This window comes from Nyctibius grandis, chromosome 3 (assembly GCF_013368605.1).
Source record: "Nyctibius grandis isolate bNycGra1 chromosome 3, bNycGra1.pri, whole genome shotgun sequence".
Lineage (NCBI taxonomy): Eukaryota > Metazoa > Chordata > Aves > Nyctibiiformes > Nyctibiidae > Nyctibius > Nyctibius grandis.
The window spans coordinates 19,462,378-19,478,304 of record NC_090660.1 but is presented as its reverse complement, the minus strand read 5'-3'; the positions used below and the strand labels follow the sequence as shown (position 1 = coordinate 19,478,304).

General features: G+C 39.7%; 1 protein-coding gene across 3 annotated transcripts in view; it reads left to right on the top strand.

Moving 5' to 3' along the window:
* The first annotated feature begins 388 nt into the window (after positions 1-388).
* Positions 389-15,927, top strand: part of LOC137661552 (cadherin-6) — a 54,100-nt gene continuing 38,561 nt past the window's right edge. For all 3 annotated transcript variants that reach the window (XM_068397144.1, XM_068397143.1, XM_068397142.1), the window contains exon 1: positions 389-616. In XM_068397144.1, the coding sequence (XP_068253245.1) occupies positions 389-616 (228 nt within the window). The remainder of the gene's footprint in view (positions 617-15,927) is intronic.

Below are 15,927 nucleotides of genomic sequence, written 5' to 3'. Positions count from 1 at the left end.
GGTTTGCCTTAGTTGATGAATGGAAGTCAATGGAGTTAAAGGGAAAAAAAATCCCCACAAACCCATACATCAGGACTCCTTCCTCCTACTCAGTACAGATTCACTTAGATTATTTGAAGGATCAGTTGCAACATTTTGAACCAGAAACAGCCCAGCTTTTAAACAATCACTATTACTTTTCTACTTTTTGGACCTATTTGCTGTAGTGATGAATGTTAAGTACCTTTGAAAATGTTTTTGTTGTTATTTTTCTTTTCAGAGATCCTTTGAGACTGCAAAGACTATTTAAAGAAGGAAGACGGCATGAGATTGGATTCAGTGCAGTAAAGTAGGTTAGTTTGAGGACAAGAAAAAAAAGTCATTATTTAGACCTTCTTGTGTTGCCATCATGAGAACTTACCATTGCTTCTGGCTGCTGTTTTGGGCTGGTCAGCCCCACCAAAGTTTCTTAACTCTAGTATCCAAAAGGACTAGTGGCTTTCCAGAAAAGGAAAAGGTTTTGGTATTGTCTGGAAACAGCAGGCGAGACCTCCATCGTTCCAAAAGGAGCTGGATGTGGAATCAGTTCTTTTTATTGGAGGAATACACAGGAACTGACTACCAATATGTTGGCAAGGTAAGATTCTTTCATATGCATCTATGTTTTGATTTTAGGAGCATTGGAAAGCCACCAATAGCAAGTAGATAAGAACAATGCCTGCTACAACTTTTAGTTTGCCTTCCTGTCTGCACAGCTTCTGCTGAGGAGTAATTCAGCAGAAAGTTTAGTACAGTTCAGCTTCAAATTGTAATCAACAACAGGAAGTTCCTTGTTTAGCCAGCAAGTCCCATGGCCAATCATGCACAATTATGTTAAAGATTTTCCTTTTTATCTTTGTCTGGAAATAATGCAGCTTAATTATAGAATTGTCTTGGCCAGATTTTTAGCTTTAAAATGTAATATGCATTTTCCCTCATGCTTATTAATTTTGCTAAAGACAAACTATATAAACCAGAAGTTTTGGTCCAAGATATTTAGGATTCACAGTACCCATATTTTGGTGAGGATTCTCTCCAGCCAGCAAAAGGCAACCATTTCTCTTTTTATTCTCCACTGAACACATCAATGCTGCAGCCATGAGTTTTTGTGGTGCCATCGAGGACTCCGTGACATGACCATGATCCCACAAGCCATGCTGTTACAAAGAGTTGAAGTACCCTGTACTTCTACACTAAGAAGCAACAGGCAGCTGAAAATCTCTAAACTCAAAACATGCTGACAGTTAGAAAAGGTTCTGTAAAAAATAATTAAAAAAAATATGCACAACTTAACTCTGAGAATATCCACCTCCCTGCAGACCCCCATAGAGGTAACAACCTTTCTGTGCATTGTAGAGCTAATGCACCTGTTGTAAGTCAAGAGAGAGTCTACACTGCCCAAGGTGCCATAGTCTATAGGAGTCTCTCTTGCAGAATGCAGAAATTATGCTATTGATGAGGATATTCAAAGCAGAAACAATACAGCTTAGTTTTCCAAACTAAAATGGGATTGTGTCTGATCTAGTTTGATCTCTCAAGCCTCTTAACAAAGGCTGCAGATCACAGTGGTTTGAAATTTTATCTCCCACTGCAAGCTTTTGAGCATTCCTGTGAGAGATGATGGTTGCTTTTCTTGCCTGCCAATCATCTGTCAGTCAAAGTTGGATGCGACACTCCTTTCCTGCTAAATGGCTGCAAGGCATGATTCAAATGAAGAGCTACTCAGCTAGTGTAATACTCATAGAGCTCTGACCAGGATAATCAGCATTCATGAAGAGTACTATTGAGCCCAATCTACAGGAAAAAGCCAAAGGCAGAGAGTCCTCAGAGAAGAGAATTAGAGAAGGAAGATAAGAGGGTTAAAAACAGAAGCCAGAAGAGAGTAAGAGGGAAGAACTAAAAAGACAGAGGTGGAAGGAGAGGAAACCTCACAAAGAGGAATCAGGATAGAGGAGGGGAAAGGGACATCAAATGGGGGTAGAGGACAGGAGTTGGGAGAAAATTGTTACCTAAAGAGAGCACAAATGAAAACAGAAGATGAGACAGTGAAGGAAAAAAACCAAACCACCCAACAGGTAAGAAATGTGGAGTCAAGGAAAAAGAAAGAAAACAAATTGAAAGACTCTCCTATTTCACAGTCTGCTTGTGAGGGGCTCAGGGTAATGGGGATCTCTTTCTCCGAAGATAAAGCATGTGGTGCTGAGGCGAGTCCCACAGCCTGTCATTTTCACTGTGAATTTTGACATTAAACCTGCTCAGCCCCAAGTCCCCCATTCTCTCCACTGAAGAATTTGAGTAGAAGCTATTGGCTTCAGAGGGACTGATGGGGGAGCAAATGTTCATGCAGGACGAGTTTGCTGAGACACAGTTGAAAAATGATCTAGTTGGACCAGAAAACCAAGGAAGTTTGAACTGGAGTCATTGAGAGAGGAAAAAAATGTGGATGTTATTTTTAAAAGTTGTTCTTCTATCTATTGGTACTTTATTACACTTAGTATTACAGAGCATAGAAACAACATATAAAGTATAAATGTCATTGATTCTGTGTCCCTGGGCTGTTCATAAGTGGCCTTTCACATGTCTCTCAAATGCCAGAACTGCTCACACCCTTGTAATTGAACAATTAGCCAAGAGGCATGGAAGAGCAGCCATTTATTAGAGAAAGTTGAGTATTGGTGTGAGGATAAATGATAGAAACAGCTGAATGTCTCCAAATTGAGGTAACAAGGCAATTTAACTGAGCAATTAAACTTGATTGGTGTGGGCAAATGAGGATAATGAACATGTTTATGAAGCATATTTTTCCTCAGAGGACTAAATGTTAACCTTAAATATGAACTGAAAATGGTAAGAATGTTTGGTTATAGTCTTTTTATTCTCTTGTATCATAAAAAATGTGAACAGGAAAATATTTTAAAACAATAGCAATATAAGTATGGAAAGGGGAATTGTGTTTATGTCTTACTGTATAAGCAGTCAGACCTGGTTCTTCTGGGTTTTTTGTGTTTAGTGGTTAAAGCTGGTGGGCATTAACATCATAATTATAAAAAAATGATTCCATATAAGCTACAAAAAAAATCTTTTACTCAGGCTGATTTTACTTTTGACTTTTCATTTGTTAACATCTGTTTAATTCAAACATCTACATCAAAATTTGAGACATAAGTAGTCTATTGTGAAAGTTTCTAACAGTATTATTTCTATAACTGCCCAAATTACAGTTGTAAAATCCTGTAACTGTTTAAACTACAAAAAACACATTTCTGTCATGATACTTTTGGAGGAAAAGTGAAGGGAAATACATTCAGGTTTAAAATAATAAAAAAGAAAGGTAATCTCTCTGAAGATAGAGCTCAGGGCAGTACTGAAAACAACACTGAAGCGTCACCCGAGCCATGGACCAGAGCACTCCTGTTCTCCATACCCTGTATACTCTATATCCAATGAACCCAAATGCTTTCCACCCTTTAGGAGGTAATTGCCTAAGCACACATGAAACAAAGTAGCCCTTTTTGGTACCCATGGTTACTGTCAGCTATTAAAACACGGACCCCAGTTTTGTATGCTACACACTTTACTGTCAGCCCAAATGTGCTGCTGTACCACACTGGACAAGAATATGCGGCTGCCAACAAGAAGCTCCCACTGTTATCAATACAAGTTGATTGTATGCTGTGGTTCTGACACCAGATTCACCATTTCATTATCCAGTTCTTGTATTCCTGAATTTTATTCCTGTATATTCATGAAATAAAGCCTTTTAAAAAGAGCAGAAATTCACATCTCCAGTCTTGGTTAGTCTCAGACGTAATAATGTAAGGAACTTGCAGAAAAGTTCTAGACTGGAATTATTCATTGCACTGCTGAATAACTTGTGAACTACAGCTATTCATTGAAGTGTGATTGATGGGCACAGTGACATTTTAACCTGAAGATATCTTTTCTTCTGGTTCAGAAATTATGGCACTTGGCAGGGATTCAATCCCAAAATAAAATAAAAGGATTACATGGTCATCAAAGTAGAAGTGCCCAGCACTACTACCTAGCCAAAATCTGCCACATATGAGTTTGGTTTCAAAAGAGATCTAGTTGTACCTGTGGATGCTTAGTACAATTTTAAAGGGCTGGGGTGAATGCTTCTCTAAATCACAGGTAAATGATGAAGTAGTAGTGCAGCCGTATATAGAAATATATGCTACGTTCCCTAGAGGTCTTCAGATATTCCTGAGCAAAAGAGTGAAAAAAATCTACCCTGTTCCAAGATTATACTCAAAGGTATAGTGATCATTTGTATGCGCTTGATGTCTTTGTATGGCTGTCCCATTGGCTACATAAAATCCATGCACTGGCATCCATCACTGAGTGGTCTTGTCAGAGCACAAAGCTCCAAATCATTTTTACATGAGAGGATAGGATGCTTCTTTCTTCTAGATGAAAGAAAGATCTGAACAAGTCTTAAATGTTACTCATTAACCCAGAAACAGCTTCTGGTAGCCTGCAGTGGAAAGAAGCAACTTGCTTTCCTGATAACAACAGGCACAACTGTGGAACGGTTTTGTCACACTCTGTCTGGCACTAAAAGGAAACTTCCAGACATACTTTTCATTTTTGCTGTGTCTTATTGATGTTCATATAGTTCAAACAGTATGCTCGCCTGGAAGCTATCTGATGTTACTACCTGTACAACCCATCATAAACAATCATCCTCTGCTGACAACTCCATTTTTCAAGGATGATAAGGTCGAAGTCCTGCTGCTATGTGGCTTGGCAAAGCAGAAAGGATACTGCATTACTGTAGGCAAAACCAGAATTCTTTTGTTTGGTGTTGAAAGAACTGCTGGGAAAGACAAATTCCCCTCTGTCAGGAATGGTTTGAGGTACTGTTAATCACAGAATCACAGAATGTTAGGGATTGGAAGGGACCTCGAAAGATCATCTGGTCCAATCCCCCTGCCGGAGCAGGATTGCGTAGACCATATCACACAGGAACGCGTCCAGGCGGGTTTTGAATGTCTCCAGAGAAGGAGACTCCAAGAAGGAGACTGTTGATCCTGCTTTGGAGGAGGAGGGGATAAACTAAATGGTATCACAATGTAGTTTCGGTACTGTTTTTCTTTCTTTTGCCTGGTTTTATTTCTGGCTACAACTATTCTGAAGGCAAGCAGAACCGTTCCATGCAGTGTATTTCACCAGAAGCAAATCAAACAAAAGGTATAATCTGTCTAAACCATTGCAAGTGATGGGACTAAGTCGCATACTGAGACAAAAATATCTGGCAGTGAGCACACACAAGGGGCTATTTAAACGAGGAAAATTATTGTCATGTAATACAGTCCATGCATTTTCAGTATTTGAGGCAGTAATGGGTCACATCACTCCAATGGTTAAAAGGTATTATTTCTTAATTGGATGACGTGATAACTAGCAAAAGAAACCATTTTCTCTCAGATCTTTAGTACACTAGCATTCCGTACTTATCATCAAAACTTTTGTTCCCCCAAAAAAGTAAGATGTGAAAAGTCAAACTAAAATAACGCTTCCCATCTGCACTTTTAATATCCCTTATGCAGTTCTATTGGCAAACACTTGCTCAGTATTTCTTTACCTTATAACTTGCACTATTATACGCACCTGATGCCTTCAGTTTCCTGTTCCAAACACAGTGACTATTCGTTACATTTACAAGGCCTAAAATTAGAAGTTCCACTTGTGACTTCTATTTATTCGGGAGTCTACTCAAAACAGTTTTCAATTTGTTTTCACATTCAGAATATCCTTTCTGTGGGTCTAGGTTCTGCACTCAACTTCCACGAGAACTGGCAGCCCCAGAGCCAGGCTTTAAGTCTCTGAATGACCTCAGCCCTGAACAATTCCTGGGCTTGAAGTGCCTCACAGCAAAACTGAAGACAGCTATCAGTCATCCCTAGGTTGCATCAGTCAATCTGAGGTGCTCTGTGGGTTGCAGCACTGCCCACAGTGTACACAAGGCTCTGGGCTGGAACCCTGTCCCTAGAAAGTCCTCAACAGTCTTTTTTCACACCTAAATGTGCACATTAAATTTCACTTTGCATTGTGCCTCTCAGAGGACCTCCACACCGTTCACCATGCTGAAGGAGGAGGACTAAAGTTTTGCACCTTTCTGGATTTAGGCTCCCTCCAGCACACCATCTGTGTGAGGGTGCTATGGTCCTCAGGGAGCACTGAGGGCTGTCTGCACCACTCTCTGCAGAGGAACTTCTCTCTTAGAAGGGCATAGGGCTTTTGTGGGCCATTTATGGCACTCCTGCCCTTGCTCCTGACACGAAAGCCACAGGGTCCTTTACATGTACTAATATTAGTTAATTGCAATGATATGTTCAACTCTGTGGTGAAAGAAGCATTAAGACCAGCCTTTTACACATGAGAAAACTGATGTACAGGGAGGTTAAATGACCTTATCTGCAGCTAAAAATCAGAAATTTCTAAACCGACATTTTAGAAAAAATAAAAGTCAGAGTTCTTAGCCCCTTCCCCTCTGTTTAAATGATTAGGTCACCTGCCTCCCGCTTCAATAAGCTGAATACTTGTCATTCTCTTAAAAGGTAGAACAAATGCCGTGGCGCATCTGCACTTCCTTTATTCCTCATCCATCATTCATATTTTATGTTCCACCACTTGACTTCCCAACTGCCCTTCATTCCTATATGGAATTGCACACACATACGCACACTTGTCTTATATTCCTCTTTGAAAGATTTACTGGCGCTGATAGAAGTTCTCTGCACTGCTGGTCTCTGTGGAATAGAGATAACTCTGAAATGAGGGACAGTTGAGAGGTTAGAGGCCCAGGATGACAATCCAGAAAGAGCTTGCAGATTTTAAACTGTCATATGGGGGCTAAGAAAGGAGATAATGAGAAATAGGTGGGGTGGGCAAGAATGTTATTCAGAGAATGAAAAGGCAGGAAATATAGCATGGTTAATGTTTACGATCGTCATAATTGTGAATCTACTTGGCATCATCCTTGTATCCAAATATATTACACAATATAAGAGCCTTACAACCATCTGTTTCAAACATACCACATTTCCTACATTATGGCACATGATGGTACTTACAGCGTAACAGTACATAACCTCCTCCCCTTCTTCCCATTCCACCTAGAGAAGCAAGCAAGTCCTGGGACCCTCAAGCCAATATTTCTGTACATTCTTATTTTTCATATTTTGTGCCCTGAACTAAACAATTTTTTTTTTTCCGTAGGCTAATGACCTGCTCATACCAGTGCTTACATTTTGGGCCACATCTTTTCACAGATCATCTTGTCCTACTCTTGTTAGCAATCTGCATGTCTTCCTGAATTGTGTACCCCTAGACTCCTAGCTATAGAAAAACAGCTGAACACATTAATCTTCCTCTCCAAGCAGAGACTGTGGGTGAAGTTCATGCTTTATTTTGGATTACTTAGACCAGTGGTCTTTGGAGCTGTGATTACCATTTTCTTATTTGTTTGTATACCACATTAAAGTCCTCACTATAAAGCTGCAATGTCATAAATACAGAACTTGCAGGCTAACAACAGCTAAAAAAAAAATCCCTCTTTCAGGCTCAAGGCAAAGAACCATTGTTATTCCACCATTTGTTGTGTACAGTTGGCTCACCAAAAATATTAAACCATAAAGCTTAGAGAAATCTCTTTTTCAAATGAAACCCATATTGTCTGTGATTCCCTTTTCTTTTGCTGCCGTTTCCCTCACTGGTGAACATAGGTTCACAGTGGGGCAGCAGCAGATTGAGTGCTGTGGCCATTCAGTGTAACATTTCAAAACACAAACTGAAAATGTGTTGTGATGTGAATAGCTACTGTTGATCCGTATGCGCTAATGCAGACTGTGGCTTGCTTTCACCATTAATGGGGTGAAACAAAGCTCAGCATGCACTTGCAAGTACTTCAGGATTCAGTGAAGCTTGTAGTTATCATGAAAGTCTGAGGTGGCAGATGAAGGAAAGGGAAGAATCACCCTCTGGAAGGAAAAGAGAAAGGAAAAATATCAATCCTTTCTTCTCTTCTAATTTCACAAAAAGAAAACAGAACAACAAAGGCTGTAAAGAAATAAAACACTGAGTGAGCTGGGAGTTAAAAACATGCATTGAAGAAGGAGAAAAACAGATCAGCAAATGTTTATGCTAGAACTGTCATTCCCACTGTTTTCTTTTCAGAGTTGTTTATTTTGGAGTCATATCATCCAAAGAAGACTGCAGTCCTCCTCTCCTCAACTTGCATTATGTTTTTTGTACAGAGCAGGGCTCCAGAAGAGCTCAGCTGGAATGGCCTCTCTGTATAGGAATATCGTCTGTCTGGCACTATTTCTTACTTTGTCTTTTTGTGAAACATCAAGTGATATTTCACCATTACATGTCTATTGGAACAAAGAAGGTTTTATTGTCCCTCACAGGCTCACATAATGATCATTCAGTTGTCCTTAGCATGTTTGTCGTACTATATCTTCATGTTGGAAGGCAACATCAGTCTAAGTCATTTGTATAACTTCTGTGTTTAGCATGTTATCATTAATGGATGGAAGGTTAAGTTCTCCTTAAAAGACAGAACTGAACAGTTCTGTCCTTTGGCTCTATGTCGTGCTTCCTCCTACCTAGCAGTCCTTTCAATCAAGCTGATCAGGGCACCAGCAGAGGATTTAAAGGGCATGCAAACAGAGGTGTCAGAGCATTCATAGTTTCTTTCCACTCCATGCTCTTTCTGTGGTTTTACACATTTCAGGTCAGTTGCTTAAAGCAGAGTTAATGCTGCTTACAACTGCTAAAACTCCTCACAGAACGTCCTGTACACATAGGGAATGACAACTGCCAAGGGGGTTGCAGGCAAAGAGTTAATGCCCTGTGGATGAAAACTCTTGCATGTATATTCACGGTAATTGTAAACTGGCTTGAGTTTGAGCCTTATGCTACTTCCAAGTAACAAAGCCTGTAAGGATCTACACCATTCACCTGATAAGTCCCCCATCATGCAAATATCTATTATTTCACCTACAGAAAATATTTTATGAAAAGTTCCTTTTAGATTATTTAGACTGATAGGATCACACCAATTATATGTGCTTCAGAGGGAATTGTTTTCTTTCATGAATACTGGATATGACATAATTGGGAGAGCATAGACACAAGTACTCTCACCAAAAGAATTCCAGGCTCTCCAGTCAAAATGAACCCACATTCCTCGACAGGCAATGTTGAATCTTGAACTGTTACCTGAAGCCTGGGACTGAATATCACTCCTGCCAGATAGTATCACAGAATAATTAAGGCTGGAAGAAACCCCTAGAGGCTATCTGGTCTAACCCCCTCCTCAAAGTAAGCCCAATTAGAGCAGGTTGCTCAGGGCAGTGTCTGGTCAAGTTTTGCATATCCCCAATGGGGGAGATTCCACAACTTCTCTGGGCGATTCTCTCAGTGCTTAACCATCTCTCCTTTCTTTTTTTTTTCCTCCCAATATCTAATCAGAATTTCCCTCATTGCAACTTGTGTCTATTGCCTCTCATCCTATCACTACCTTCTCTAGCTCTGCCTTCTCTACACCCTTCCGTTAAGTAACTGTAAACAACAATAAGCCTTCTCTTCTTAATCCTAAATAAAACAATTTCTCTCTCCTCTCCTCATACATCGTATGCTCCAGCCCCTCTAACCCTCTTGGTGACCCTTCTGTAAACTCACTGCAGTATGTTAATGTCTTTCTTGTACAGAGGAGGCACAAAACCAGGTGCAGTACTGCAGTTGTGTTCTCACAAACTCTGAATGGAGAATGATCAGAGCCCTCTATCAACATGCTGTACTTTTGCTAAAACAAACCAGCTGGCTTTCTTCTCAGCAAGGACACACTGCTGATTCGTGATCAATTTCTCATCTACCAGAATGCCCAGATACTTCACTGCAAAACTGTTTTCTATCCATCTTATACTGCTGCAAGGGATTATTCCAGCATAGATGCAGGACTTTGCATTTGCCTGTGCTGAATTTAACGAGGTTTCCATCAGTCCATTTCTCCAGGTTGTTGAGGTCCCTCCAGATAGCAGTTCTACCTTCTCAGTATTGAGAGCACTTCACCCAACCAACCTCCATTCTTTTATAATTTGCAAAACTGCTGAGGATGCATTCCATCATTTGAGTCATTAATAAAGACACTAAGCAGCATTGACCCCCAATATCAACCCCTAAAGAACACCACTAGTAATCAGCCACCAGTCGGACTTCATACCACAGATCACAACCCTTTGAGCTTGGCTATCCAGCCAATTTTCAACCCACTTTAATGGACATTTTCCAGTCCATATCTCACTGATTTTCCTGTCAGGATACTATGGGAGATTCTGTCAAAGGCCTTGCTAAAGTCATGCAATATCCACTGCTCTCTACTTGTCCACAGTGCCATCCATGCTGTCATGGAAGGCAATCAGGTTAGTTAAGCATGATTTTCCACTATTAAGTACATGTTAGTTGTTCCAAATCACCTTCTTTTTCTTCATGTACCTGGATTTAGCTTCCAAGAGGATTTGCTTTATAACCTTCCCTGGAACTGAGGTATAGCTCACCAGTCTCTAGTTCCCAGGTCCTTCTTCTTACCCTTCTTTAGAATGGGTGTGACTTTCCCTGTTTTCAGAGTTTAAGAACCTTCCCCAATCACTGACTTTTCAGACATTATAGAAAGAAAACATTTCATCACCATCCTTAGATGCATCCAATGTTGTCCTACAGAACTGAGTTTGCCCAATTTACTTAAAAGGCTCCTAATTTATTGGGGTTTTTTGTCTGTTGTGTATAATGCTTCACTCCACCAGAATTTTCTGCTAGGCTCAGGGATCTTTGGGGCCTGTGGGCAAATTGCACTTTCACATCCCTGAGCAGTCCTTCTTTATTCATGAGCAATGGGTCCAACATAATGCATCCTCTGGTCAACTCATCGATTACCTGGGTCAAGAAATTGTCTTATGACATTCTGCAGAAACTTGGGTTGCTTGCGCACAGACATTGACTTTCCAGCAAATACCAGAATGATTAAAGTCCCCCATGAGTACTCTGGCCTGTGATCATAGGATTTCCTCCATCTGCCTAAAGAAGGCTTCATCTACTTTGTCTCTTTGAGCAGGCAGTCTGTAGCAGATATCTTGTGTTGGTCTGTCCTCTTATCCACAAGTTCCTGACTGATTTGTCACTTGTTCCAAGGCAAAGCTCCATCTACCTGAGCTGATCTGTTGCTAATTCACGTCCTTGCCTTCCTGGCCTGGCCTTTCTAAAGGGCCTACATCCTTCTGTTGCAGCATTCAAGTTGTGAGTTATCCCATCACATCCTGACTAATGCACTTTGAGGAATCCGTATTAGAAAGAAGAATCTACTCAATGGCATCCTTGGCTAAGGTCTCCCATAAACATATTCCTAGTTGAACAGCCTTCCTCAGGAGGGTCCTGTTGAGATTTAATGTTCAGCCTTTTAGATTTTACCTGCTGTCTCACACAAATGCTTAATTATCTGTTTACATGACACAAATTTTTGTTTAGAAACAAAGTTGGGGAACATGACAGCATGGAGATTTTTTCCTTTGCCCAGCTTCTGAACTGTAGAACTAGATGATCCAGGCATGCAAATAGATTAAAGACTCAACTAAACCTGTGAATATGAATTAATTTTCTTCTTGTTAAGTCTTTGTTTAAATCTGAATGTGGGTTCTCATTTGTTTTAGTCTATATCCTCCCTGCTCAATCCCCCTACTTTCCTCCCTGCCTCACACGCTTTTATATAGCATATAAAATTCATACACATATTTCAGGATTTGATTGTCAGCATCAAGTGCTCAGAATATCAAAGGGTCACCTTTGTCAGTAAGCAAAGGATGAGCATTTGCTTTCAAGTGCATCCATCAGGGAGTAGTCAGAAGCTGTTACTTGCTGAAGAAGCCTGATGTTTTATTCAACTATATCCCAGTAAAAACATTTCTGGATATTAGGCCAAGGGTTTGTTTTGTTTTGTTATTTTCCTAGTTCATCTTTAAGATATATTCTCCCCTACCCTCACAGGAGAACAGAGGTTTTCACTGAATTAGAAAGGTACTTGTTCATATACCTTAATTAAGGTGCTGTATTTACCTACTATATAATTCTGAGACATTTTTGAAAGTTCATGAGTCCAAAGAAAACATTTTCTCAGTGATGAAATGGATAATTCTGACCACTGATAAAGAGTAAACAACTGTCCCTGGGTAAATTCCCTGAGAAAATGAAGGCAATCAAAGCTGGACATATAATGCAGACTGATTTCACTAACTACACACATCACATAATTTAGAGATTAAGGGACAAATACTAAAACATGTTATTAATTATAGAAGTGCATGTTTGTTGAGTGTACTCTTTTCAGAAAAAAATATTTTCTCCTAATCTCAGTAGAATACTTTCTGTCATCTACTACTATGTGAGTTCCCTTTTTGATTGATTAATGCAGTATAGGACAGAAGTCCCATTATAGTAAGTTGAAGTCCTTCAAATTAACTGAAAATTATTTAGATCAAACCCACAAAAGTATTCTGCCGTAAAATGGCTGGGTACACAAAAAAAACCTTCATATGATTTTTTTTTTCCTATGTAATTTTTAAAAGATGAGATATATATCTGGGCCTTTTGGCTCAATGAGTATCTTTTCTTGCAAAAAAGGAAAAAGGGACATAGTTTATATACTAAACAGTAAGCTTAAACATTGGAAGTACGTTAACTATGCTGTAGGTACCTTTTCCTGTGCACATACCTGTCTTTTAGATATACAAGGATATCAGGATATAGAAGCTATTTTGCTCTGACTTGGAAAAAAGCTATAATGACTGTTGGTGCTCTTGAATTGCATACACAATTCTCATTGAAAAATGGGGGTTTAGGGGAGAGATTTCCCAGGGAGGCATGCATCCCTTTAAGGACTTGTATTCCCATTGAAAGGCATTACAGTTTAGGCACTTAATTTTCTTTAACCCCACAGCTCACACGATAGAAATGAAAGCATTTATATTCCTTTTCACTTTACCACGAAGTCTTAAGATACCTCAGAATGTTTTTTTAGCTAATATAGGCAGCCCCAGAGTGCAGAAACTCCCCTATCTACCCCAACCCTTAGCTAACCTGTGGTGACAGTAACCTTCAGCTGGTGGATAATAACAAACACCTGAGAGCAATTAGATTTTCTAGCATTGCAGCTGGATTAGGAATAGGCCACCCCGCCACCCTCTAAATGCAGCAGGCTGTGGCAAAGCCACAGTATTGCTCGTCTTTACTCCAGTTAAACAATCCTTCATCTTTCCACAAACTAACACAGAACAAATTACACCCAAGGCTCTCAAATCATGTTATAATCATTACATGCAGAACTGGACATTGTTAACAACCCATATTTTACTTCAGGGAGAATGTAGAAGCATCAAATAGTGATCTGAGATCAGACAGGAAGACTGTGACAGAGACAATGTTAAAACCTGCCAGTCCTGTGTTTGCGGCTACAAGACTATCTTTCCCTTGCATATCTTGTGTTTTGTCAAAGAGACACGCTTAAATGTGCTTCACTCCTTGTTTGTATTTTTTTTATACCAAGGGAATCATCAGTGATGCCTCAAACTAATTTTCCCATTTAGTCTTTGGGACTCACACTTGAATCCAATGACTGACTATTCAGTTATGGTGGTAAATTTTCAGTGATGAGAAAGTCTGTCTCCTAAACCAAAATGACTTGTACAGCTCTTTATGGCTTTCAAGAATTCCAAGGCTTGAATTTTCATTCCTGATCACTGAAATGTATACACTAGGTAAGAAAATAATTTTTAATCTCCCCTAGTCTTCTGCTCAGCTATTCATGTAAGAGAGTTTTCTTAGTACCTGAGCTAGGGTATGACAAGTCTTGGGGTGGCTAAGTCCTTTATGCTTGTTAGTAAGTGAATGCTGATGCCTCAACTAAAACCATTCCTCGTGTCAACCAGGTGCTGTTGCTACCACACAGTTTAAAAACAGTGGCAAAAAGGGGTTATGGTCAGTGTGACAAAGAAATGCCAGATGCTGAAATAGATGGACCAAAAAGCATAAAACAGTTTTTTTGAACTGCCTTGACCTTCCTTAAGAGAACAAGCAGATCCCCACGCTTTTGTGAGGGTAGTTGCAGAAGTCTGTACTGTGCTCTTTTGTTACCATCACTACTGTTTAGCTGGAAAGGGCTCTTTAATCTTTCAGACAAAGGCATAATGAAACCCAGCTGCTGGAAGCAAAACTGGGAAAATTCAGTTTACAACCAAAGATTTTTAATTGTTTTTTAAGTGAGAGGTCAGTTGTTACTCAGAGGCAGAATTATTTTGAGTTCCTTGGAGTCTAAAAAGAAGATTGGATATCTTTCTTACTGTTATACAGTAGTACAAAGAAAATCAAGAAGTTTGATAAAAGAACATGAAATTCAAGGGCCCATATGTATAGAGATCAGACTTGTCACCACAGTCTCTTGTGCTTTACAAATTAAAGACATGTTTGTTTTTGTAAAAGCAAACTTTCTAAATTCCTGATGTAATTGTGCTACATTATCACAGAAGAGCTGAGCAGCACTCAGCTCAGGAGAACATGGAGACACCTTTACCTGGTTTGCAGCTTTGCTAAATATTCATTAAGATCTGTTAACAAGCTGCCCCTAGGGAGAAGGGCCAACAGAATAAGGGACCTTTCTAGTTTGACTTACTGCAGTGCGGGAGAAAGTCTTTTGTGCCGTTGTCCCTGTTTAATCACAATGAAGAGCAGCAGCACTTGGGGAACCCAAGAGGGAAAGGAATAGATAGGCCCCAGGCAATGTTGAAAGGATTGACACTTTCTCATTGATTTTTTGCAAAGCTGATTAGCTGTGGCTGCATGTTTGCACTTCAGGTTAGAAAACCCATTTGTGATTTTGAAGGGTGTGTAATAAAGGTGTGAGTCATCAGAGTATGGATGTTTATTCTTAGCTTCATACACTTAAAATAGAACAACAGGTTCCCAACTACTGTTTGGGCAGCTTATTCCATAAACCAGGGATCACAACATCAGCCAGACTGTTGTCCCTGTCTATCTTGGGCCATGTGGCCTCACATACAGCGCTCAGAAAAAGAGAATGAAAAGAGATTTCCAGCCTGCCTGGAGGGTGTGAGCCTTGAGGCTCCAAAGTGAGAGCACTTTGCCTCTTGTCCGTGGTCTAATGACAAACAAATTCTTATTCCAGTGCCCTTTATACTCTATTTCTTACTCCTTTTCTTTTACTACAACACCCTATGTTCATATTATAGTGCCTTTTCTATGTTCTGTTTGTTTGGTTTTTTTGAAATCAGATACAACCATCTTTTATTCTCAGTTTGCCTTTTGAGTACCTGTTTGCTTCTGAATCTTGAAATGTGCTTAGTGCTTTTTAGTCCATTCATTTTCTGAAGTTGTTCAGCAGCACAAAATTGTTTTTAGCTTCTCTTGGTGTCATTCATTTACAGGCAGTAGATTGGCACCACTACTTTTAGGAGTGAATGAGAAAGTTCACTGACATTTTGGTACTCTCCAGAAACAGAAAGATAGTATCACACTGGTGGGTTTTTCCAGGTTTTTTTTTTAATTCCTCCTGTAGTTCTTGATATCAGGACAATATTCTTTGCAGATGATACTGCTGTTACTGAACACTTCTGTCTGGCATCTGGCTTTTTTTCCCCAATGCAGTGGGTACAATTTTAGCATTTTTTTTTTCTCCTTGAATCTCATGGCTTTTTTTGGTGTAGAAAACCTCAGGGTTAGAGCTAAGAACCAGTACTTAGGTTAAAGGGGGCCCTTAGGGGGCATTACTGTTTTATGCTTTGCCTGTTATACACTGAGGTGGTTATCTTAACAAAACAT